The 24914-nt window shown below is 38.1% G+C and overlaps 2 protein-coding genes across 5 annotated transcripts in view; one reads left to right on the top strand and one right to left on the bottom strand.

Annotated features, from left to right (window-relative positions):
* The first annotated feature begins 4017 nt into the window (after positions 1-4017).
* Positions 4018-22020, top strand: USP50 (ubiquitin specific peptidase 50). The gene is made up of 7 exons (XM_060098373.1): positions 4018-4073; positions 5633-5827; positions 6066-6261; positions 7892-8101; positions 9582-9724; positions 12799-12931; positions 21829-22020. Exons 1-7 carry the CDS (start codon positions 4021-4023, stop codon positions 22018-22020), a joined length of 1122 nt encoding a protein of 373 aa, XP_059954356.1. The 5' UTR covers positions 4018-4020.
* Positions 22021-23025: 1005 nt separating this feature from the next.
* Positions 23026-24914, bottom strand: part of USP8 (ubiquitin specific peptidase 8) — a 102171-nt gene continuing 100282 nt past the window's right edge. For all 4 annotated transcript variants that reach the window (XM_060096823.1, XM_060096824.1, XM_060096821.1 and 1 more), the window contains 2 exons: positions 24095-24227; positions 23026-23926 (listed from right to left, as the gene is read on the bottom strand). In XM_060096823.1, coding sequence (XP_059952806.1) covers positions 23741-23926; positions 24095-24227 — 319 coding nt within the window. In that variant the 3' untranslated portion in view covers positions 23026-23740. The remainder of the gene's footprint in view (positions 23927-24094; positions 24228-24914) is intronic.

Genomic DNA, 24914 nt, shown 5'->3' with positions numbered 1-24914 from the left:
GTGCGGTGTCAGAGAAGCAGGGTAAGGATGGTGTCTGTGTGTAGTGTAATAGGGTGGGGATCAGGGGTGGCAGCAACAGGAGATAATTTACATGCATAGGGGTTGATCAAATAAGGAAACATATTGAGAGTAATGGGGGGCTGTGATACTGTAATAGTGTGAGTATACCTAGCTCCCAGATCTTCTAAATACTGTTCTCCTCTAACAGGAACCAGGGCTCTTTGAGAAATGGCTGACTTCAGGACTGGGACAGGGACAATACAAGGTAAGTCTGGAAGACCTTGCTGTACCAAAAAGTAAGGAAGAGCCCAAAGAATGATGGGGACATGTCAAATGGGTACAAAAAACATCTTGAAGGGCCTCCTGCTGGCTAATCTTGAGACGATTTATACATCAGAAATAAATGATAATAATAACAGATTCTAATCCAGTGAATAAAACAGAAATTCATGAGTCCACCATGATTAATTTTTTTTTAAAAAAAAGGAAAAGAGAAAACTTATCTTTATAGTAGAGGATCAGCTAATGAATGTAATTGGAATAACAGCATTAGGAAATCACCACTTGGCAACCACCATAGTGATAATTAATCCAGCCAAGCAACATTGATTAATGTGTGAAAGTTTGATGAAGAATGGACCATTTACACTGTCTCTAAGTCCTCCCCACAAAATACTGATTAGAAAAAGGAAAAGTAACTACATTGGAGAAACCTGGAAGGCCCCACTTTATCTGAGTGATTGGAGTTAACATTGCCAGTGCTGGGACAGATCAAAATTGTGTTGCACCTAATATGATGCAGTAAGAACACAGCATCACTTCTGTGATATTTGTATTACAAATGCATGAAGTGAATCTGATCATGAGGAAACATCAGACAAACCCACATTAAGGGGTATTCTTCAAAATAAGTGGCCAGTAATCTTCAAAAGGGTCAAGTTCTTGAAAGTCAAGGAGATATATAAGAACTGTTTCAGGTTGAAGGATCCTAAGGAGATGTGATAACAAAATGCAATATGTGATCCCAGCTAAGCCATGCCCGGACTCCGACCTACAGAAACTGAGATAATATTGTAAATGGGTGTTGTTTTAAACCACTAAGTTTTTGGTAATTTGTTACACAGCATAGAACACTAATCCATGGGTGATCTTACTCATGCACATAGATACAAAAATCTTGAACGAAAGATTAGCAAATAGAATCCAGCAATTCATGAAAATGATGCTACATCACAAGTAAGATAGGTTTCTCTGAGAAATAGAATATGGGTTTAATATGTGACCATCATCAATAATTAACCATGATAACAGAATAAAGAAGATAGAATCTCATGATTACCTCAAAAGGTACAGAAAAACCTGATCACATTCACAATCTATTCATGATTACAACTCTCAAAAAAACTATGCCTTTAGTAAGAATCACACTAATGGTGAATTATACAAAGCTTTTCCTCAGTTCAGGAATGAGCTATGGATACCTACTATCCCACTTGTATTCAGTGTTTTACTAGAGGTGCTAGCTAGTTCAAAAGATAAAAAATAAAAGGCATAAGAATTGGAAAGGAAATAATCCAAAGAACCTAAATAAAAATTAGACTTAAGTAAGTTTATAAAGGTTCCTGGATACAAGGTCAACATATGAATATGAATTGTATTTTTACCTTCCAGCATCAAATTAAAAGGAAATTTTAGCAAGACTATATTGATTAGGAGAAACTGAAGGTCTTGGTAGAACTTCACTGACAAAAGGAGCAGGATTCACATCCTCCAGAATCACCACTGTGGTGACTTCAAGAAACTCCTCTGTAAATAGGCTGCAAAGATCAAATAGCTGCAAGAGTTAACACCTCTAGTTGCCAGGATCCCTTATCCTGGCACCAAAAAGTGATTATTCTTAATGTCTTTGTGTAGCCTGAGTATAAATATATAAATTTAAATGTATATGTATAACCATTTGGATATACTATAGGAAAACTCTTAAGCACCTTGCTTTTTGACTTACCAGTACTGTATCTTGGAGATAAATCCAAATTACAAATATGTCTACTACATTCTCATTATTTAAACTTTTTAGTTTGAGATAATTTCAAACTTACAGAGGATTTCAGGAAGAGGATAAAGAACTCCAATATACCCTCACTCGGATTCACCAATTGCAGCCACTTGGGCTGCATCTGCTTCATATTTGCTCTATCACTCCCCCTTCCCTCCTTTCCTCATGTGTGTCTGTGTCTGTGTGTGTTTTCCTGATCCATTTGAAAACAGGTTACATAAATCATGCCCCTTTATCCCTAAATCCTTCAGTGTGTATTTCTTAAAAACAAGGACATTATCTTTAATAAACAGAATACAGTTTTATAAAATTCAGGAATAAAACTATTCTTATATAATCCATATTCAGATTTCATCAGTTGTCCCAATAATGTCCTTCACAGTGGCCTCTCCCGTTGCGGAGCACAGGCTCCGGATGCGCAGGCTCAGCGGCCATGGCTCACGGGCCCAGCCACTCCGCGACATGTGGGATCTTCCCAGACCGGGGCATGAACCCGCATCCCCTGCATCGGCAGGCGGACTCTCAACCACTGCACCACCAGGGAAGCCCCCAATAATGTCCTTTTATACTATTCTTTTTCCTGACCAAGGATCCCACCCAGGATTGAGTATTTGTCTTGTTTCTCTAGTTTCTTTTTAATCTGAAATAGTTCTCAGCCTTCTTTCTTTCCTGACATTGACAATTTTGAAGAGTTTTTTCCTTTTGTTACCTCATTTATTTTACTAGATGTAGAGTTGAGAAAAGATGAATTGAATTGGCCCTAATGGCTCTTTCTTTACCTACTCTCTACAGATTCTAAGTTAGCTCAGAGGAAGAACATGTTGGTATTAGCTCCGGAACTCCACAGAGTCTCCCCCTTTCTAACAAGGCCACTTCCTCGACCAGGTTGCTATCACTGCTATTGGTCACATGTATTCTCTGACCCCTTTTCATCTAGACAGAGCATTGGGTAGAGGTTCTTTGCAGGGGTTGGGGGGTCCCTCTTTATTGAAGTGCTTTTTTTTAACATCTTTATTGGAGTATAATTGTTTTACAATGTTGTGTTAGTTTCTGCTGTATAACAAAGTGAATCAGCTATACGTACATATATATCCCCCATCCCCTCCCTCTTGCATCTCCCTCCCACCCTCCCTATCCCACCCCTCTAGGTGGTCACAAAGTACTGAGCTGATCTCCCTGTGCTATGCAGCTGAAGTGCTTTCTTAAGCACAGTTCTCTGTGAAGAAAATGAGAGCTCAGGAGCTCATGTGCGCTTTGGTATTTCTCAACTTATAACTTCTTCTTTGATGAATATTTTTATTTGCCCAGTGTGGCATTAGTGGAGTGTGTGTGTGTGTGTGTGTGTGTGTGTGTGTGTGTATACCTCTTCTGCACTGTAATTGATGACCGTGAAGGGAAATACTCCAGTCTATCCCAATGCTATGCATTTTGGGAAGCAGCAAAAGCCATCTGCCTCTTTCCCCGGTGTGAGACAGAGTCCCTCAAAGTCCCTGGAGTGGTGTGGTCACTGGGAAGCTGGATGAGTGCCCTAAGGGGACACAGTTGCCATAGTATCCACTGATGTGGAGGCAAATCTTCTGTGTATGTGTGTGTGTGTGTGTGTGTGTGTGTGTCTGTAATATATATATACAAGAGAAACTTGGAAAGATGAAGAGAGGTTATATGTTCAGTTAATTCTCTGAAATCTAATCTTTTAAGTTTTAAAGCAACCAAGTAACAGTATCTCAAGCATCATTCTAGAACTTTGAAGTGTAATGTAAAGGATTATGATGTATGGGAAATCCAAGTTGGAAGGTACCTGAAGTATGGATGAAATCAGTTTGCAGCTACTGAAAGTAGGAAGGAACATATGAGTTGTTTATTACAAACAAGAAGAGCCAAAGTAACAGGCTTGGAGAAATGAAGTTAAAAGGATTAGACTTAGCTCCTGAATAGAAGTGAAAGACCAACGTCGTTTCAATAAAATGGCTTCACAACAGCCTTTCACTGCAGATGACTCTGGTATCTACTATGTCCTGTGAGCCTCTGTCTACTACAGTTTTCTAGATAAGCTTAGCTGGGCTGGGCTGGGGTGGGGGGAAGCCATGCTTAAAGGGGTCAGGCAGTACATGCCGAATTTTGAATGGATTCCTCAGGGTTGACCCAAAGGGAAGGGATGGGAAGATGTTATTTAATATCTAGCCAATAGTTATTCCTAAAGAGTGACAGCCCAGGGCCTCCTGTGACATTGGTAAATAAAAGGGAAAATGTCCTTCCGTGTAAAAGAGAGCACTTTTCAAACTGGCAGGATTGTAAGTAGAGGTACTGACATGAGGTAGCTGTCTCCTGGAGTCCCAGTTTTAGATACTACGTGGAAAGAAAACCCAAAAGGATGAAGATACTGGGCTGCCTGGTACAGTAGCCAAATTACAAAAGGAAGCTCTGTGTGCAAAGAAGAGGACCCTCTCCTCTGTGCAGGTCTGGTTGATTCACATGGACACATGAATTCCGTAGCTACTGTTAAGGACATCCTGGATCAGTCATCTCTTTAAAGAAATATTTTTAGGTTACCATTAACTATGTAATCTGTGCCTCGTTCCTTGCATTGTTTAATCCTCACAATCCAACAATCCTATAAGGCAGGTAACATTATTCCTATTTTATAGATGAGAAACAGATATGAGTCCCAGATCATGTAACTAGTAAGTGACCATCAAAATTTAAACTAAATGCTCTTTCTCTCCCGCTCTCTATGTATGTGTGTGTGTGTTTATATATGTATGTATTATATATACATATATAACATACACACATATGTATGTGCTCTTAATATATGTATATATTCTCTTAATATGTGTATATATTATGCTCTCAAATGTATATATGGCATATATATGTATATACACACACATATATACTCCTAATATTTGATATATAAATCCAAATAACTCTTGACAGACAGATGATGGATAGGTAGATAGATAGATAGATAGATACCCCTTCTATGTGCCACTGCACATGCCTTAGTATATTACCATGGGCAAATGATGAAACCATTTATTTACACATGATATCTCACCTGTAAAACAGGATTTAAAAATAACTGTACCTACCCCATAGAATTGTTGAAAGAATTAAATGGGAAAGTTCATGTTAAGTACTTAACATAGTGTCAGGTCAATACAAGATAGCTATTGTTATTAACTATCTATTGTTATTATTATTACTGCTAATAATAATTAAATTACTCGCCCAGCAAAAAAGGAAATACTTTGGTATTTAGAGAGGAAGTCTGCATTTTAGCAAAGGAATTCTAGGTCTCTGAAAGGCCAATTTTTTCTGTTCTCTTGCTTTGGTTTTAGGAAGAAACTTTATCTCTGCTTATTTGGCCGCAGGCACTGTTCAAAGAGTCCCAAACAAAGTAATGCAATTTTAGACTCCAAGTCCGAATGCTTCTGTCTTTAATAGGGAATGTATTTGGTGGAAGTCTTATAAAGGACTCTTCTTTGTGTCATTAGGTTGAGACGGCCTTATTTCATTTGTACGTATTTTGTTTCCTCAAAATGCTGTCCTTTCTTCCATGTGGCACCAACACAGCACGGAGTGCACAGATCACTATGACCCCTTTCCAGTTAATGAGGCTGTTGAGAACCAGCCCCATATCCAGGACGTGACTGGTCTGCGGAACCTGGGCAACACATGCTACATGAATGCCATCTTACAGTGTCTCTGCAGCATCTCACCGCTGGTGGAATACTTTCTCTCTGGAAAGTACATTACCGCTCTTCAAAAGTAAGATCATTTGCCATCCCTGCAGCCGGGCCTTCACCCCTGCTCTCCAAGGTGAGGTTAGGGAAGGGACCCTCTGGTGTCCCTATGAAGGGCTAAACCGGTTAGGAGAGGCTACAGTGCCCCAGATCCCATTTCTAGGGTGAGTAAAATGGGAAGGTCAACCAAGAAATGAATGAAGCTTTGTTTGGGGTCTGATACCACATGCTTAGCTGGAATCATTTCCCTTCCTTCTTCCAAGGGATTGCAGTGAGGTTGCCACTGCTTTTGCCTATGTGATGACAGACATGTGGCTTGGAGACTCTGACTGTGTCTCACCAGAAATATTTTGGTCAGCTTTTGGCAAACTCTACCCAGCATTTATGAAAAAGATGCAGCAAGATGCTCAGGAATTTTTGATTTATGTCCTGAATGAACTTCATGAAACTCTGAAAAAGGTAAGTAGAATTAATGGCCTTGAAATAGACCTTTAGCTCTATCAGCAACTTTCACTTTTCATTCTTTTATTTGTTCAGTCAGTATTGCCTACTCTGTGCTGAGCACAGGTGCTGGGGTCTCTATGGGGAACATTCAAGTTAGTATTTGAATGGGCCTGTATTTCCCCAATTTAGCTGTTTATCAGAATCACCTGGGGAGATTTTATGGCACAGCTTCTTAGGCCCTCTGGTGTTCTTGAATTAGAATGTCTGGGTTGTCTTCTGGGGAAACTCACTTGGGATTTCCAGTAATCAGCAGGTGTGGGGACCACTGGTCTAGTTTCCTTTGCAGTAACATCTGCATTGACTATTTTTTTAGAGTGAAAATTACATTTTTTTATAAAAATATATTCCTCATGAGGTATAATATATAAAATTTACAACTTAAAACAAGTGTTCTTGGTAGCTACAAACCCGAGGGAATATTAAGCTTGGTGTAAGGTGAAAGGACAGATCTGTAAACTGCAGTTTCATCTTTATACTAAATGTGCCTAACCTGAGTTCTTCGCTGGATTAGGACATATATTTAATAGAACATGAAGTTACCAGTTACTAAGGAGGTTGCCTTTATTTATAAGACTCACTACCTTCAGCCTTGATATGAGACCCACACTCTCCAAAGATATGCCCTAGACTTTATGCAGTGTCTTTGTGCTGCTGTTAGCTTACCTCATAGCCAGGAGACATTTATCATGAAAGACCACAAACTATTACTGTTAATCCCTCTCATCTGCAATCCTCAGCTCCATTTTTAATTTTTACTGAGATATTCACAGCAGCACTTTTTTTAGCCAGAGGGGAGGGTGATGGTCAGTAAAAATCACTGAGGTCCTCATCTGCAGCCAATCTGAAATAAAGAGCATTCTGGTTCTCAAGGTTAAACTTGGAGTTAGAGGCATCAAAATACTGTCAGGTGGAAGACACGGGCAGGTGGGTGTGATGAAAGAAGCAGCCAAAGCGGAGCCTTGTGCACAGTTCCAAAGCATAGCTGACCGTGGAGCTAAAGCGCCTTCAGAATGTATATTCTGCTGAGGCTGTAGAATCACCAGTCAGGGTGTGCTCCCGGAAATACTGTTCCTGAGCATCAGCTAGATTTAAATCAGGCTACAAGGCTAGTGAAATCGGGCTGCCTTTGGAATTTAAGATTTGCTCTTTAAAAAAATTTTTTTCTAACAATAAAAGAAGAGACTAAGGAACATAACCTGAAGGGACTGGAGGAGAGATCCAATTCCTTCATCTTACCTCTAGATCAGCTTGCATGACCAGAAGCTAGTTTGCAGCTTACCCTCTGCCCAGGAAAAACTGCCTGCAGGACCCTATATCACATTATCATTTACTGTCAGTTTATGACCATGGACATGTGTTTTTACCAGGGTTAGGGTGTCCTTGTTCCTCAGCTTCACTTAAAGAGGGAAATAACTGAATTATCAGAAATCACACATATGCTCTTAAGAAGTTCTTATTCTGTTTATTTTCTGAATCCAAAACTAAGTGGTTCTGGGTAGCATTCTGTTAGAAAAATCATGTCATTCTATTAAAAAATTTTTGATAACCAGTAGTTGATTTGGGGTGAATTTGTTCCTTTATTCAGTACCACCGAAGAAGATCATATGAAAAAAGATCTATTCCGAGATTCTGTAGGAAGATGATTGCCAACGAGTCCTCCATCATCACCCGGCTGTTTGAAGGGCAGCTCAATTATAACATCATATGTTTAAAGTGTGAGAACTGTACCTACAGGAACGAAGTCTTCACCGTCCTCTCCCTCCCCATTCCATCCAAATATGAGTGCTCTCTTCAGGTAGGGATTCTTACTCCTGGAGACTTCTTTTGTCTTCCTCTACCCCAGCCCTGGGTTTTCCCAAGGCTGTTTCCTACATTTTCTAGTATGAAGGGAGCTACTTTATAACTTAAAAAAATTGGAAACCCGTGATGAGAACGTTTTGTAGAAAAGTGACATACAACCAAAAGTTACTATGAATTCAGATGCATCTCTAAATGTGTTCAATGAAAGAGCCTTACTGTAAAACTGGAAAGATGGGTGGGCTTTATTCAGTCTATTGAGATAGCTTGGTGCATATAGGGAATTTATACATATAAAACTTTTATGGCCCTTTCTCATCCCAGAGGTCTGTAGGTACATATTAGGAAATGACTTTGACTCTTATTCTTGAGCTCTTATGTTTTGGAAAAAAGCTGAGGAATCTGGGGGGAAGATAGAATGGAATAGTGCCTTGGTTTACCTCTCGAGTTTTCTTTACCATAATACCAAAAGTTAATCTGTAAACGGAGGAGTGGTGGGAGTGGGTGGCAGGGGTGGGTGGAAGGTGGCAGTAAAAGCCAGGGAATTGTGAGGAGGGAGGGAGCAATAAGTTTCCTTGCAGGAAAACACACATTTATATTTTTCTTCTTCTTCTTTTTTTTTTTTTTCGGTACGCGGGCCTCTCACTGTTGTGGCCTCTCCCGTTGTGGAGCACAGGCTCCGGACGCGCAGGCTCAGCAGCCATGGCTCACGGGCCCAGCCGCTCTGCAGCATGTGGGATCTTCCCAGAGTGGGGCACGAACCCGCGTCCCCTGCATCAGCAGGCGGACTCTCAACCACTGCGCCACCAGGGAAGCCCCTATATTTTTCTTCTTAAATTGCTAAAAGTCTTGAAATACCAGAGTTAGAGAAAATAATCCTACTACTTGTTCAGAACTGGGCTTTGTTCTCAGATCAAACTGCTAAACACTACTGAAGATGAACTCCAAAGCCTCTAAGTGAGGTGCTGGCAATCTGTGCTCATCTTCCTCTTTAGGTTAATGGTTTGCAGAGCGGGGAGCCTGGCTGGTTGAGGATGTCTCCTGTGGGCATGAGATCTAATTCTCTCTGTTCTGCTGTCTTTATTATGGGCCACCCCCAAATACAGGGATACGGTCATTTTTCAGTCCCCAGATCACTTTTCTGATGAGATGAATAACTTAAAGCAGCTGCCTGACTTGGTTAGTGGAAATTGCATAGTTGGTATTATTCTGAAACAAACTAGAAATGTTAAAATGCTGATTCAGAGATTAGAAATGAGATGGACATTTGGATCTATTTCAATAACTCATTGAGAAGGCAGCACCTCCTTTGCCAGGTGGACTATATCCAAGCTGCAGCTTGCGGCGCTGGCATCTCTTGGACTTGGAGAAAAGCACCGAGGATTACATTTCCGCAGCTCTTTCAGAGTTCTAATATAGACAGGACCCCAGGTTGCAGTGGATTCAGTTTGGTCACCAAATGCTTTTTCCCTCAACAGGACTGTCTCCAGTGTTTTTTTCAACAAGACACACTGACCTGGGACAACCAAATTTACTGTTCCTTTTGCGAAACCAAGAAAGAAACAACTGTGAAGGCCAGTATATCTAAAGCACCAAAAATAATTGTCTTTCACTTAAAAAGGTATGGATTTTGAAATTTTGTGAGAAGATTTTTGAACAGCTTTATCATGATATAATTCACATACCATGCAATTCACCTATTTAAGTGTACAATTCAATGGTGTTGAGTATATCACATTAATTTTTAAAAATCTGTGGTAAAATATATATAACAAAATTTGCCACTTTAAGTATATAATTTCACTGGCATTAATTACATTCACAATATTGTGCATCGATTTTCCAAAACTTTTTCATCACCCTCAACAGAAACTCGGGAACCATTAAGCAATAACTCCCCATTCCTCTTCCCTCCCAGCCCCTGGTAACCTCCAGTCTACTTTCTGTGTCTATAACTTTGCCTGTTCTGGTACTTCATATAAGTGTAGTCACACACCATTTGTCCTTTTTGCTGGCCTATTTCACTTAGCATGTTTCCAAGGTTCATCCTTGTTTGGACATGTACCAGAAGTTCATTCCTTTTTATAGCTGAATAATACTCTATCGTATGTATGTACATTATATTTTGTTTGTCTGTTCAACTGTTGATGGACATTTGGCACTCACTTTGAGTGCTTTTAAAAAATAAATTTCCTATAAAGATGTTATAAAATAAATAAATAAATTCCCTAGCTCCACCCTTGGGGATTCTGTTCACACAGGTCTGAGGTGGAATCTAAGCATCACTATTTAAAATTTTAACACCCCCCTACCGCCCTCAGTTATTATTTTTATTTTTAAATTTATTTTTGGCTGCATTGGGTCTTTGTTGCTGTGCGGGCTTTCTCTAGTTGTGGAGCGTGGGTTGCGGTGTGCAGGCTTATTGCAGTGGCTTCTTGTTGCGGAGCATGGGCTCTAGGGCACACGGGCTTCAGTAGTTGTGGCTCGCGGGCTCTAGAGCACAGGCTCAGTAGTTGTGGAGCGCGGGCTTAGTTGCTCTGCGGCATGTGGGATATTCCCAGGCCAGGGCTCGAACCCGTGTCCCCTGCATTGGCGGGCAGATTCTTAACCACTGCGCCACCAGGGAAGTCCCAGTTTTTATTTTTAAAAGTTACAAATCTACAGAAAATTTGAAAAGGTATATAATGAATACCCATATACCCTAGAATCTTCATTAGTTGGTGCCACTTTGCCACATTTCCTTTTGTTCTTCCTGTCTGTCTCTTTCTCCTTCCAGCCCTCCCTTCCATTTTGTTAGCTGAACCATCTAAAGTAAGATGCAAACACCATGGCATTTCATGCTTAAATACTTCAGCATGTATCACCTGAGAATAGGACATTCTCCTACATAATCACAACACCATTATCTATAGCCCAAGAAATTTAACAATAATTTTATATCACCCAAGATACAGTCCATATCTAAATTCCCCCATCCCCAAAATATCTTTCATAACTTTTCTTCCAATCTAGTATCCAGTCAAGAGTCAGACATTGCATTTGGCTGTCTCTTTTAATCTAGAAGACTCCTTCCCTCTTTTTATATATTTAAACATTTTTTTTCTCATTTTAAGTTTGTTTAGATTATGTCACCCATCCTGGATTTGTCTAATAGTTTCCCCATAGTTAGATACAGGCTAAACTTTTTTTTTTTTTAGCAAGAATTTGCCATAGCTGATGTTATGGACTTGTCATTACATTACATCAGGAGGCAAATAATAAAAGTTTGTCCCACTATTGGTAATGTTAAGTTTGATCACTTAGTTAAGGTAGTGACTATAAGATCTCACCATTTAAAGGTATAGTAGTTTTCCCCTCTGTAACTAGTATCACTCTGGACTCATGGATATTTTTAAACTTAATTGGTTTAATATCCATTACTATTATCATTCCTCTCCATGTTCAAATTGTTAGAAGTTGGCCAGTGGGATCCCCATCAAGCCAACTCCTGTGACCCCATTAGTTAATTTAAGTTTACTTACATATATAAAATGTATCCTTCTTTTATATAGTTCTATGAATGTTGACAAATGTAATGTAACCATCACTGCCAACAGAGGTTCTTTCCATCACCCCAAAAAGTTTTCTCATGTTCCTTTATAATCAATTCCTTCTCCCACCCTCAGCCCCTAGAAACTTCTGATCTGATTTCCATCTTTATTGCCTTTTCCAGAATGTCATATGTTATACCATATATGGCCTTTTGAGTTTGGCTTCTTTCACCTAGCACAATGAGATTAACCCATGTTGTGGAATGTAGTCATGGTTCCTCCCTTTTGATTGCTGTGTAGTATACCCTTCTATGAATGTACCAAAATTGTTGATCCATTCACTAGGTGATGAACATTTGAGTTGTTTCCAGTTTGGGGCAGATATGAATACAGCTGCTATAAATTTTGCATATAGGTTTCTGTGTGGATGTAAGTCTTTGTTTCTTCTGAGATGATACCTAGGCATGGGATTGCTGGGTCATATGATATGATATTCCCTTAGTTTTTGCAAACAAGATTTCTTGCTTTCTGGCACAAGAATATCTCAGCCTCACCCAGTAATTTCCTTTCCCCTGACCTAAACCAGCTGTTTTTCCAAAATGAACATAATTTATTCTTTAAAAAGCTCTGGGGTGATTCTGATATGAACTCAGATTTGGGAACTGCTGATCTGTATAACACATAGAGAATGTGACAAGATTTTCACAAAATTTTATCTTATTAAAGATATATTAAAACCTCCAAGTTGGAAAACAGGACACTGCGAAGACAGTGTGTGCTGAAATCAACATAAGGAAAAGCTGAGTCAGCTTGGTTAGAGTGAACAGCATCAGATGGAGGGAAGACTTCTGGAAGTTATCAATGTGATTTCTACTCCCCCCGACGCTGAGCTTGGCTTTATCCCTTTCTTTTTCTCCCGCTAGATGACTCTACCCTGTCTCACTCCCTGACTCAGGTTCTTGGCCCACTTCAGCCTCAGTTTTGGCTGTGGAGATTCAAATATATGTAGATAAGAAAAAAATAATTTATGTATAGGTCTACACCAAATAATCTTTCCAAGAAATTACTTTTAACTGTACTTGGAACTTGTGAAGGTATGTGGACTTCATTCATGAGTGGTTCACAAACTTACTTTCTATTTTACACATTTATTATATCTCTGCAGGTTTGACATTCTGGGTACAATGAAAAGGAAACTGAGGACAGATATTCATTACCCGCTCACTAACTTGGACCTTACTCCTTACATTTGTCCAGTTTTTCGGAAACATCCTAAATATAACCTCTGTGCACTGGTGGTGAGTAAAATACTGAAACTATTTAAAGTAACACAGGTTTAAAGAAAACTGTAGAATTATCTGCTTGAATGACTACTACTTCTATCTCTCCCTGACTTCTCCTATACTGCCCTTTTTAAAACAAAATATAGAGCCTGGAAACTCTCTGCTTTGACCTTGAACAGTAGAGCAGTGAAAGAATACATGAAAGAATACAATGTCCTCTATGCTGCCTCCCCACTGTCCCTCTATACTACTACAGAGTATTTGTTTATTAGTATTTATACTAATAAATAATACTATAACAATAGTAGAGACAGGCTATTTCAGATCTAGGGACATTTGTGAGCTGTGCTCCGGGGGCAGCAGAAGTCGGTTCCAATAGCTTTATGTTGAATAATCACGAGCCCCTCTATGGTGAAAGCCCCAAACACTAGGTACACGGTAGCCATAGACTCACTGCCTGTGTGCGTCAGTCCTAAGGAAACTCTGGGGGTTCCCTTTGGCTCTAAATCAACTGTCATCATTGAGGATTCCCTGAAGGAAAGAAAGCATGGAGTATAATTCAGACCAAATCACCTAGAACTTCCCACAACATCAACCACCCCAAGCAACAGGACATTTTCTGGGTTTCTATTCTGGATCACAGTGTTAAAGATCTGCTTCAGAACATTCAGATTTCAGTTGAAACTGGAGGTCCAGTTGTGTCCAATATCAGATGGGCGGGGCTCCCACTGGAGCCCAGTATGATTCACCAGAGCCCTCCGGTGTACTGAAGTCTAATTCCCCTTTTGGGCTTATCACTGAATTAATATAAAATGTTGATCCCACTGGTCTTTCTCTTTAACATCTCTCAGAACCATACTTCAAACTTAAAAAAAAAATCCCTCTTTACTTTTTTCTTTTTACTTCAAGCCTTGACATTCTCCTTTCTAATTTATCCTGCCCTTAAACATGATTTTCCTTCTCTCACTCACCAATTTGGAAATCTAGAGTGACATCCTCTTCCCTATCATAAAAGACTCTAATGTGAATTCCAAAATGATACGCCCCCCCATATTCTACTGTTTTAACATCTCATTATAAGTGTTTCTGCTTCAAAAAAAATCCAAAAGCAGAATTTATAAAAAATTACATGGTAATTATCTACAGTTACATAAAAAGAGTCACCCAAGCTTCCTATAAATTCTTAACCCTTTTAGTGTTTAAATTATTAGTTAATTGAAGGGTAAAAATTGGTTTTGAAAGAGAAATATATCTAGAATTTTCTGCAAATTGATGATTGATCAGAAACAAGAACTAAGCATCTTAGAAACTATGATGTATGGTCATAGGGAAAGGCCAGCCATAGCTCTGTTACTCAAGATGTCGTCCCCAGGAGACACCTGTTAGAAATAAGGAATCTCAGGCTCCACCCCACATTTACTGACTAGAAACTTGCATTTTATCAAGATCCCCATGTGATTCGAATGCATATGGAAGTTTGAGAAGTACTCAGCTAGACCAGAAGGGAAGGATTACCTCCACACCACCCTTAACAGAGATTTATCCAGCTTTTGAATAAGCCCTTAAAGAGCTTCCTGCTTTATTAGGAAGATGCTTTATCTGCCAGATTTGTTTGATTTATTTTACAAACATATAGTGCTTGCTATGTACCAAGGACTGTTCCAAGCACTTTATGAATAATCAATCATTTAATCCTTATGTAGCCCTGTGAAGTGTAGGCACTATTATTATCCCCATCTTACAGAATGGGAAACAGGAACAGAGGTTAAATAATCTGCTCCAATCTACTGCCTACAAAGGGCAGAGCCAGGACCTGAAGCCAGGCAGGCTGGCTCCAAACAGTCCTGCTCTCACTGCCATGTTATGCTGCCTCTGACTGTTAACTTGTCTCTCTGTATGGGGCACAAATCTACCTTCGTCCTTGTAACTCCTTCCATTTGTCCTAATTCTGTCCTCTGAGGTAGTAATAGTAGTATGTATGTGGCTTTTTGGTTAACAAATGCTTGTACATATGTGTTAGTTAAACAGAACACATTCTTCTTTCTTATACATGATGACCCTTCAAATATTTGAAAATAGGGCTTCCCTGGTGGCTCAGTGGTTGAGAGTCCACCTGCCGACGCAGGGGACGCGGGTTCGTGCCCCGGTCCGGGAAGATCCCACATGCTGTGGAGCGGCTGGGCCCGTGAGCCATGGCCACTGAGCCTGCGCATCCGGAGCCTGTGCTCCGCAACGGGAGAGGCCACAACAGTGAGAGGCCCGCGTACCGCAAAAAAAAAAAAAAAAAAAAAAAAATTGAAAATAGTGATCATACACCAACAATGTTTACCTCCTTCAACCCTTTTCAGATGACTGGTTTCTAAAAAACTTTTTAAAATTATGAAATATTTCAGGCACAGAAAACAGAATACAGTAAGTGTGCACACAGATGTTAAGAATAGAATATTGTAGAAAAAATCAAGCCCCTGTGTATCTTTAACAACCCCACTCCCCTCCCTTCTCTGTCCTGAATTTGGAGGGAATTATACCCATGCATTCTTTCGTATGTGTCTATACTATACTTTCATACTTTTATCACACGTGTGATATAGTGTATTTTGCGTGTTTTATAAATCTAGTATCATTAACTGTACATATCCTTCTGTAACTTTTTTCCTCAGCATTATTTTTGATATTAATCCATACTGATATATTAGCTTTAGTGCATATATTTACCTGCTTTACTAATTCATTGTGTCTATTTATTTATCATTTCTCCTGTTGCTGGTTAGGTTGTTTCCAGCATTCTGCTCCTACAACTTTGTATAATGCATTGTCATGTGCTAACACATGAAACTTTATATATACGCGTGTGTGTGTGTTCTCCCAGATCACATTTTGAAGATAACTGACCTGAATCTCTCCTTTAATCTATTAACATAAAACACTTAATTTCTTTTTTCTTTGCTAAAAATGTTTTCACATTTTTTATATCTATTTTCACAGTCGAGAAACTAACGTGTAACTTTCTCATACTGTTCTTTTCTGTTTTTGTCTTGAGGATCAGCCTGTTTCTAGCCTCATAAAATAAACTGGCCATTCTTTTCTATTCTTTGGCACAGTCTGCAGAAGATAAAAATAACTTGTTTTTTGAAAGGCTGGTAGAATTAAACAAAAAAACTATCTGGTCCTGAAATTTTTATTCTTGGTGGGTGGATTTTAAAATATTTGGTCAATTTGCTTTAGCCAGGATGAGACTATTTCAGGAGTTTCTGTTTCTTCATTTTTGAAAAATAAACTTTTTATTGAGATAAAACATACATATAGAAAAATGCAAGCTATGAATGTAAAACTCAATAAATTTTCATAAAGGTAACCTGCCCATGTAACCAGAAAACAGTTCAAGTAGAATATTACCAGCACCCTAACTGCCCTTGTGCCCCCTTCTAGTCCAGGAGACCACTGGCGGCTGACAGAATAGGTTTTGCCAGCTTTTGTGCTTTATAGAAATGGAATCATACTGTGTGTACTCTTTTGTGCCTGGCTGCTTTTACTCAAAATTATGCAACATTCATTCATATTGTTGCATGTATTGTAGTTTATTCCTTCTCATTGCTGTATAGTATTACACTGCGTGAAAATACCACAAATTGCTCTACTCAAAGATCATGAAGACACTTACTTATTCTATCTTATAAAAGCTTTGTTTTACTTTAGCATGGTTTAAAAAATTATTTTTAAAACTTCCCATTTTTTACATTTTCAAATTTATTGGCATAAAATTGCTCACATTATACTCTTGAAATTTTAATATCTCTATTGAATTCTCAGTTCTCCCTTTGTTTATTCTTAATATTATCTGTGTCTAATCTGTTTTTTTCTTGGTCAGTCTTGCGAAAGTTTATCTATTTTGTTATCTGAAAGAACCAGCTTGTGGTTTTGTTGATTCTTTATTCCGTTGTGTTCTATTTCATTAATTTCTGATCTTTATTTCCCTTCTTATACTTTCTTTGAGTTTCCATCAACATGTTATTTAGAGGTGCATTTGAAAAATTCCAAACATAATTTTATTTAGTCATCTTTTTGTTACTAATTTCTAATTTAACTGCATTCTTATCAGAAAATATGGTCCAAATGTTATCCATTCTTGGTACGTGTTGATACTCACTTTGTGTCATAGTTTTGTGTGTGCTTGAAAAGAATTTTTGAATTAGGTTCAGGGTTCCATATGTCCATTCAATATAATTCATTAATTGTGTTGTTTGAATATATCTCTTAATAAGTTTTTGTTTGCTTTAACAAGATTAATAACTGAAAGATATATGATAAAAAAGACTGATTTTACCAAAATTTTCCAGTAATTGTCATAATTTGAAGCTATGTGTGCAATTTTACATCTTTGTAGTGAATTGTTCCTTTTATCATGCTAGGGGAATCTTTTAATACTTAGCCATACTGTTTCACTTAAAGTCTGTCTAGTCTGATATTGAAAAAACTATTCCAGCTTTCTTTTGGATGATATTATTTGTTCTTTTTCTGTCCTTTTCTTTCTTTTCTTTTGTTTTCTTCCAGTTTTATTGAGATATAATTGACATACAGCACTGTATAAGATGTACAGCATAATTATTTAATCATGAAATTATCACAGTAAGTTTAATGAACATCCATCATCTCATTTAAATACAAAATTAAATAGAAAAAAAGTTTTCCTTGTGATGAGAACTCCTAGTATTTATTCATAACAACTTTCATATATGACACACAACAGTGTTAATTACATTTATGTTGTACATTTCATCGCTGGTACTTATTTGTCTTATAACTGGAAGTTTGTACCTTTTGACCACCTTCCTCCAATTCCTCCTTCCCCCACCCCCCGCCTCTGGTAACTACAAATCTGGTTTCTTTTTCTATGAGTTTGTTTTTCAAGTATAATTGACTTAAAACAATATGTTAGTTCTTGTCACACAACAGAGTGATTTGATAGTTCTATACATTTCAAAATGATTACAGTGTCTAGCTATGCTATATCATTACACAAAGATATTATATAGTTATTGACTATATTCCCCACACTGTATGTTTCATCCCTGTGACTCATTTGTTTTGCAACTGAAAGTTTGTACCTCTTAATCTCCCTCACATCTATCTTTCCTTTGCCTATGCCTCTCCCTTCTGGCAACTACTTGTTTGCTCTCTGCAGCTATAACTCTGTTTCTGTTTTGTTTGTTCATTTGTTTTGTTTTTCATATTCCACATATAAGTGAAATTGTGTAGTATTTGTCTTTCGCGGGCTGACTTATTTCACTTAGCATACTACCTGCTAGGTCCAACCAGGTTGTCACAAATGGCAAGATTTCATTCTTTTTCTTTTATGGCTGACTAGTATTCCATTTTGTATATATGCCACACCTCTTCTTTATCCATTAATCTACTGATGGGCACTTGGGTTGCTTCCATATCTTGGCTATTGTAAATAATGCTGCAATGAACATAAGGGTGCATATATTTTTTCAAATTAGTGTTTTGGTTTTCTTTGGATATATGCCCAGGAGTGGAATTGCTGGATCATATGGTAGTTCTATTTTTAATTTTTTGAGGAATCTTCATACTGTCTTCCATAGTGGCTACACCAACTTACATTTCCACCAACAGTGTACTAGGGTTCCCTTTTCTTCACATTCTCACCAACACTTTATCTTTTTTAATAATAGCCATTCTAACAGGTGTGAAGTGATGTCTCATTGTGGTTTTGATGTCCATTTCTCTGATGACTAGTGATATTGAGCATTTTTTCATGTACCTGTTGGCCATCTGTGTGTCTTCCTTGGAAAAAATTCTATTCAACTCCTCTGCCCATTTTTATTTGTTTGTTTATTTATTTATGGCTGCATTGGGTCTTTGTTACTGCACGCAGGCTTTCTCTAGTTGTGGCGAGTGGGGGCTACTCTTTGTTGCGGTGTGTAGGCTTCTCATTGTGGTGGCTTCTCTTGTTGTGGAGCACGGGCTCTAGTCGTGTGGGCTTCAGTAGTTGTGGCTTGTGGGCTCTAAAGGGCAGACTCAGTAGCTGTGGTGCACAGACTTAGTTGCTCCACAGCATGTGGGATCTTCCCGGACCAGGGCTTGAACCCATGTTGCCTGCCCTGGCAGGAGGATTCTTAACCACTGTGCCACCAGGGAAGTCCCTTATTCAACGTCTTGTTGCTACTACACTCAGGGTAATTTCATGTTTTGTTTCTATTGTTTATTCATTCTCTCTTCAATTCTATGTACTATTTACTCTCTATATTAAATTTTTAATTTCAAGTATTTATCATTTCTGAGTTTTTAGGTTTTCAGTTTGCTTCCTTTTCTTAAATGTCTATATACTTTCTGTATAGTCTCTATTACCTAAAGTCCTTGGAGTTTTTAACCTTGCTATTTATTGCCTTCTAACTCTTACTCATGGTGAATTGTTTCCTTGTGAGCTCTTTAATACTGAATTGTGAGTTCAGCATCACTGGGTTTTATATGTGGGTATCCTGTGCAGCCTGAATTAAGGTGCATCAATCAGAAAGTAATTCTCTTTTCTTTTGCCAAGCAACCCCCAGATACTTTTCATTGTCACCTTAAATTCACAGAATTCTGAGACACAGACGGTAGTGTAAATTTGAATCCCAAACCAAAGAGAAGCCAGGTCTGTGGTAGTGACTTTCCAGGAATGACTTTTATTCTTTGTACCCAAAGCCTAAGCTAAGCTACGCACTGGAGAATGGATTTGTTCCCCCCCTAGTTTATTCTTTTATTGAGGGTGACTCTCTTTAAGAGGTTGTGGCTATGTGTGTGGATTTCAATCCAACTCCTCACCTTGCAGGGACTTAAGACTTTACCTCCAGCCCTTGTGAGACCTTTAAAACCCAAGCACTGTGGTTCCAGGGACCAGGAACTGTCTTTGCTCTCAGGCAGTCACAGCATTAACCACACATCATGCTCATCTTTTATTTCCTCTGTTCTTGGCCCCTGGAGATTACTCTCACTATACAATCTTTAAAGTTAGCCATATATTTCAAAAGGTATTTACCATGTTTTATCCAGCATTCTTTTTTTTTTTTGGCTGGTTGAGTCTTCGTTGCTGCACATGGGCTTTCTCTAGTTATGGTGCGCGGGGGCTACCCTTCTTTGTGGTGCATGGGCTTCTCATTGTGGTGGCTTCTCTTGTCGCGGAGTATGGGCTCTAGGTGCGTGGGCTCAGTAGTTGTGGCTTGGGGGCTCTAGAGTGCAGGCTCAGTAGTTGTGGTGTATGGGCTTAGTTGCTCTGCGGCATGTGGGATCTTCCTGGACCAGGGCTCGAACCTGTGTCCCCTGCATTGGCAGGCAGTTTCTTAACCACTGTGCCACCAGGGAAGTCCCTATCAAGCATTCTTTACAGTTTCATAACTGAGGCTTTCAGGCTAGCTAATTGTCTGCCAAAATTACTGGGAATGGAAGTCTAGAATGACTACCCTATTCTACTATGTCAATTTTTTTGTTTGTTTACATTGTCATCAAAACAGAACATATTCCAGCCATAATCTGTCTAGTCACTTTAGAACATTACTTCATCATCTGGATCCACCAGATGTTTTGTTTTTCTCAAATTACATCACACTATTATGGGCACCATTTTATAAATAAGGAAGTTTAAGCATATCAGCTTAAGGTCACATGGCCAAGACCAGGACCAGAGCCTGAATCTTTAAAATGTCAGCTTTGGGATATTTCTCTAAGGTTTAACAGGAGATGTGGGGAAGATGAAGGTCTAAGGGAACACTTAATAAGTACCTCCTATGTGCTAGCACTATAAGAGAGATAGTAGTTGTATAAGACAAGGTCTTATTACCCATTTTAAAAGACGGGAACTAAAGCTCAGAAAGGTTAAATAATTGCCTTAAGGTCACTGTGTAGTATTAGAGCTGAATTCATAGAATTGACGAGAAAAATCCATTTTCTTCCCTCTACCCCAGGGGTCAGCAAACTTAAAAAGCTAGATAGTAAATATTTTAGGATTTGCAGGCTATGTAGTCTATAGTCTCTCTTGTAACTATTCAACTTTACAGTTGTCGTGTGAAAGCAGCCACTTAAAAACAAACAAGTGAGCATGGCTGTGTTCCCATAAAACTTTATTTAAGGACATTGAAAAATCTGAAGTTCATATAATTTTCACACATCACAAAATATTATTCTTCTGATTTTTTCCAACCATATAAAAATATAAAATGTATTCTTAGTTCACAGGCCATATAAAAACAGGCAGCAGGCTGGCTTTGACCCATGGGCAAATGGTTTGTCAACCCCTGCTCTATGCCATACCACCTTCTGAGAAGTGAGGTTCTCCAATGCCTTTGTTTCAAACATTGCTTTACTGGGTTAGGGAAGACATGGGAAAAAGAGAATAGAACAGGTTCTTTTTTGGGCCTTGGATGACCAAGGGAGCTGTTGCTGTACAACCTCCGCAAATTGTGTGGTAGCAGTATGCAGTTGTTTTAATGTCTTGTTCCAACGTTAAATGTCTTTCTCCATGTCTATCTTAGAGTGTCTTCAAAATTAAACTATAAGCTCATTTAGGAAAGATGACTATTTTCTTATTTTAAAATTTCCTTTGATGTTTAATAGTCTATGTACAGTTGGTACTCAGTAAGTATTAACTGATAAATATTAGAAGATGCCAAATACTATCCTATTTCATTCACAGAGTCTATTAAATAATCGATGGACACAATATATAACCATTTCAGTGACATGAAAAATATACCAGTCAGGCTATATGTATGATTTGACGTAACGTATGATTTAGCTTTTAATCCTTTAGCTTGTATAAGGGACAATTATAAAAATATTTCTTGGCCCTACCGTTTGGGTTCTAATAGTTAAAGTATTCAAATGTAAATACTGTGTGACATTCCTTTCTCCCCTAGAACCACTCTGGCGATCTGGATGGTGGCCACTACACTGCTTTCTGCAAAAACTCAGTGACTCACGCCTGGTATAACTTTGATGACACACGAGTCAGTGAGATTCCAGATACTTCAGTTCAAACTGCTACAGCATATCTCCTGTTCTATAGCTGCCAGCCCTTTTCTATACCTATACAAAAACGCAAGAGCTAGGAAAATGGTGTTTCCTGAAAATTGCAAAACTAGCAGTTAGAACCTAGTACTTAAGTTTTGCTTTGTCATTAAAACTCTTGCAACTTACTTGCATCACTGACATTTTTAAGTCTTTCTGGCATGTTATGCAACCTTTCACAAGGTAAGTCTATAAAAAGATGGGTCCTGGCCCACTGAAAAAGGCAGCATGAAAATGATGCAATGCTAACGAATAGGGACCTTCAAAGCAATCAGATTATAAGTATCGTGTTCAGGTTTCAAAGTACAGTGTTTATTAGTGTGTATTTTTATCATAAACAACTATCTCATAATAATTATATATATCCAACAAATTATTTTCCAAAGATACTTCATGGAGCTAAACCAAAATAACTTTTGTTCAAGTGGCTCTGTGAGGTTAGGAATGTGATTTGAAAATATTTAATTGTTCAGATAATTTAGGCAAGAAACTATAATCTCTCAGACTAATTGCAGAACATGAAAAGTTGTCAGTTTCACAATTCAACACCATCCTTTCATCTTCTTTCTGGGAGTCCATTAATGGTGACATCTTTCAGAAGCACCTTTAGAATCCCGTTTTTATATATTATATATTGACTTTACCTATAACTAAGTCCCTGAGGTAAATGATAAATTCTAAGCTCCTCTATCCCTTTTATTTTAATACATCACTTTGTAAAGATGTGGTTTATAATGCAGTTCACTTTGCAGTCATGTCTGACTCATCTCTTTTTATATTAATCCTAAGAATTTTACTACTCTTGATAGAATGAGTCTGGGCATTAAGTTATTTATAACTTACTCTGACTCCCAACTCTGAGAGAATCATAAGTGCTATATGCAGTTCAGGGTCAAGGTGAAGGATGAGTGGAATCAAGTGATGCAAAGGAATAAGTGTACTAAATTTTAAGTCATTGTAGTGGTATAAAGAGTGTATGTATAAAATCTGTAATTCTACTGTTCTATGTTTAATAATATAAAATTAAAGACAGAACACTTACAGGGTTTTAAATTATTTTTCTCATTAAGATTTTAATGTAGGTGTAAATGAAAATTCTCATTTAAAAAATTAAAGAAAAGTTTCAATTTATTTTTTTAGAATAAAGATTTAGTGCACAAATACAGCCCAAAGCCAACAGAAAAATAGCTTTGCCCTGTCATTTCCCTAAGAAAGCACTGCAATTACTCAGAATAGGCCAAAAGGAAAGAAAGAAAAGAAAAAAGCAATCCTCTGAGTTCTAGGCTTCACAAAAGGACCACATATTATACTATGTACATCGATTTGATGTGCAAGTGTGCAATAAATATATACACATACATTCCTATCTGTTTTACATCATTCTAGAGTATTCATAGAGCAAGCTGGGATTTAGAAATGTAAAAAGGCCATAACAGTAAAAAGGAAAATAAAGGATACAATGGTTTTTAGACCAGTAGAATAATTATGCTTAGCTAATTATTTTAACTTTGGAGCAAACTAAAAAAGTTGTTTTGAAATAAATGGTACCTGTAAGGAATGCTTACTGCAATACTTGTTAAATGTTCTTGGTCAGTTTTTTGATAATAGCACTGACCTGAAGTATATGGTATAGTAACACAACTCTCACTGTCCTAGAATTCCTTTAAATGGCCAGCTATAGCTATCCAGAATCTTTAAGCATTTCAAGAATTGTGTTGCTCAGCCTGTTAAAAGATAAACTAGCTTATAACCTACTTCTCCTTATGTGGCTACATCAGTTACTCGTGGTCCCAATGACGTATAAAAGAGGATATAAGCTGCTGAAGATTTCACAGAAGAAACGGAAATATCAGAAACTTCATGATCATCAAATTTAAACCACCGCTGTCTTGCTGCATTTTTACAATAGGCAGTGTAGTGGCCTCCATCCAGCCCACCATAGTGATTCTGTGCCAAACAAGACAGAAAATCAAATCAAATTGAATTATTTAAAATATGTCAATAATTTCAAAGAATTATGTTGTTCTTACTTTCCTATGAGGTAAGGAACCACTTGAAACTGGGTTTTTTAGTTTGCTTCAAAAGAAAACGTATTTAGTTTAATGAGATACTTACCGAAACAGAAAACAAGTTATATTTCCTCAAATTGTTCTTTGGACCAATAACATACTGTGACAAGTCAAGATTTTCTAATGGGAAGTCCACAGATGTCTGTAATTTTTGCTTCCATCTGCCATCGTAGGAAAAACTGTAGAGCACAACATTACAGCAATTACACGGACAGACCAAAGACATCAGAATGAACCCTAATTCATTCATTAACAATCCAGATTTTTAGACAGGACCATAAAATCCATTTCAAACACACAATCAGAATTTTAATAGTGGAGGGACCTGTTAAAGACACCTGGTTTCGGACTTCCCTGGTGGTCCAGAGGTTAAGACTCGGCGCTTCCAACGTAGGGGGCGTGGGATCGATCCCTGGTCGGGGAACTAAGATCCCACATGCCGCGTGGCACAGCCAAAAAAGAAAAAAAAAAAAAGAAGAAGAAAAGATAATATAAGTCCCCTACATACGAATCTTCAAATTGTGAACTTCCAAAGATGTGAATGTGCTTGTGTATGCCAGCTGTTGTACTGTACTACTATACTTTTCAAGGTACTATATTGTAAGATTAAAAATGTTCTATTTTTTGTGTTTGTTTTTTATGTATTATTTCTGTGAAAAGTATTATAAACCTATTACAGTATGCCTAGTACTATATAGCAGACTTAGTTGGGTACCTAGGCTAAACTTATTGGACTTACAAATGAGTTGGACTTACAAATGCACTCTCAGAACAGAACTCGTTCATATGTAGGGGACTTGCTGTACTTGGTTTCATTTGTTTTACAAATGAAGAAACTGCCGTTCACAGATATTAACACATTATTG

Source organism: Mesoplodon densirostris, chromosome 4 (assembly GCF_025265405.1).
Source record: "Mesoplodon densirostris isolate mMesDen1 chromosome 4, mMesDen1 primary haplotype, whole genome shotgun sequence".
NCBI classification, from domain to species: domain Eukaryota; kingdom Metazoa; phylum Chordata; class Mammalia; order Artiodactyla; family Ziphiidae; genus Mesoplodon; species Mesoplodon densirostris.
This window is presented reverse-complemented; position numbering and strand designations above follow the sequence as displayed.

What these genes read in the sequence shown, in the direction of transcription:
- USP50 (XM_060098373.1), top strand. Translation starts at nt 4,021, where the DNA reads ATGGCTTCACAACAGCCTTTCACTGCAGATGACTCTGGTATCTACTAT. An exon ending in TACATTACCGCTCTTCAAAA is followed by an intron (nt 5,828 to 6,065) that starts GTAAGATCATTT and finishes CCTTCTTCCAAG; the next exon opens with GGATTGCAGTGAGGTTGCCA. An exon ending in ATTGTCTTTCACTTAAAAAG is followed by an intron (nt 9,725 to 12,798) that starts GTATGGATTTTG and finishes ATATCTCTGCAG; the next exon opens with GTTTGACATTCTGGGTACAA.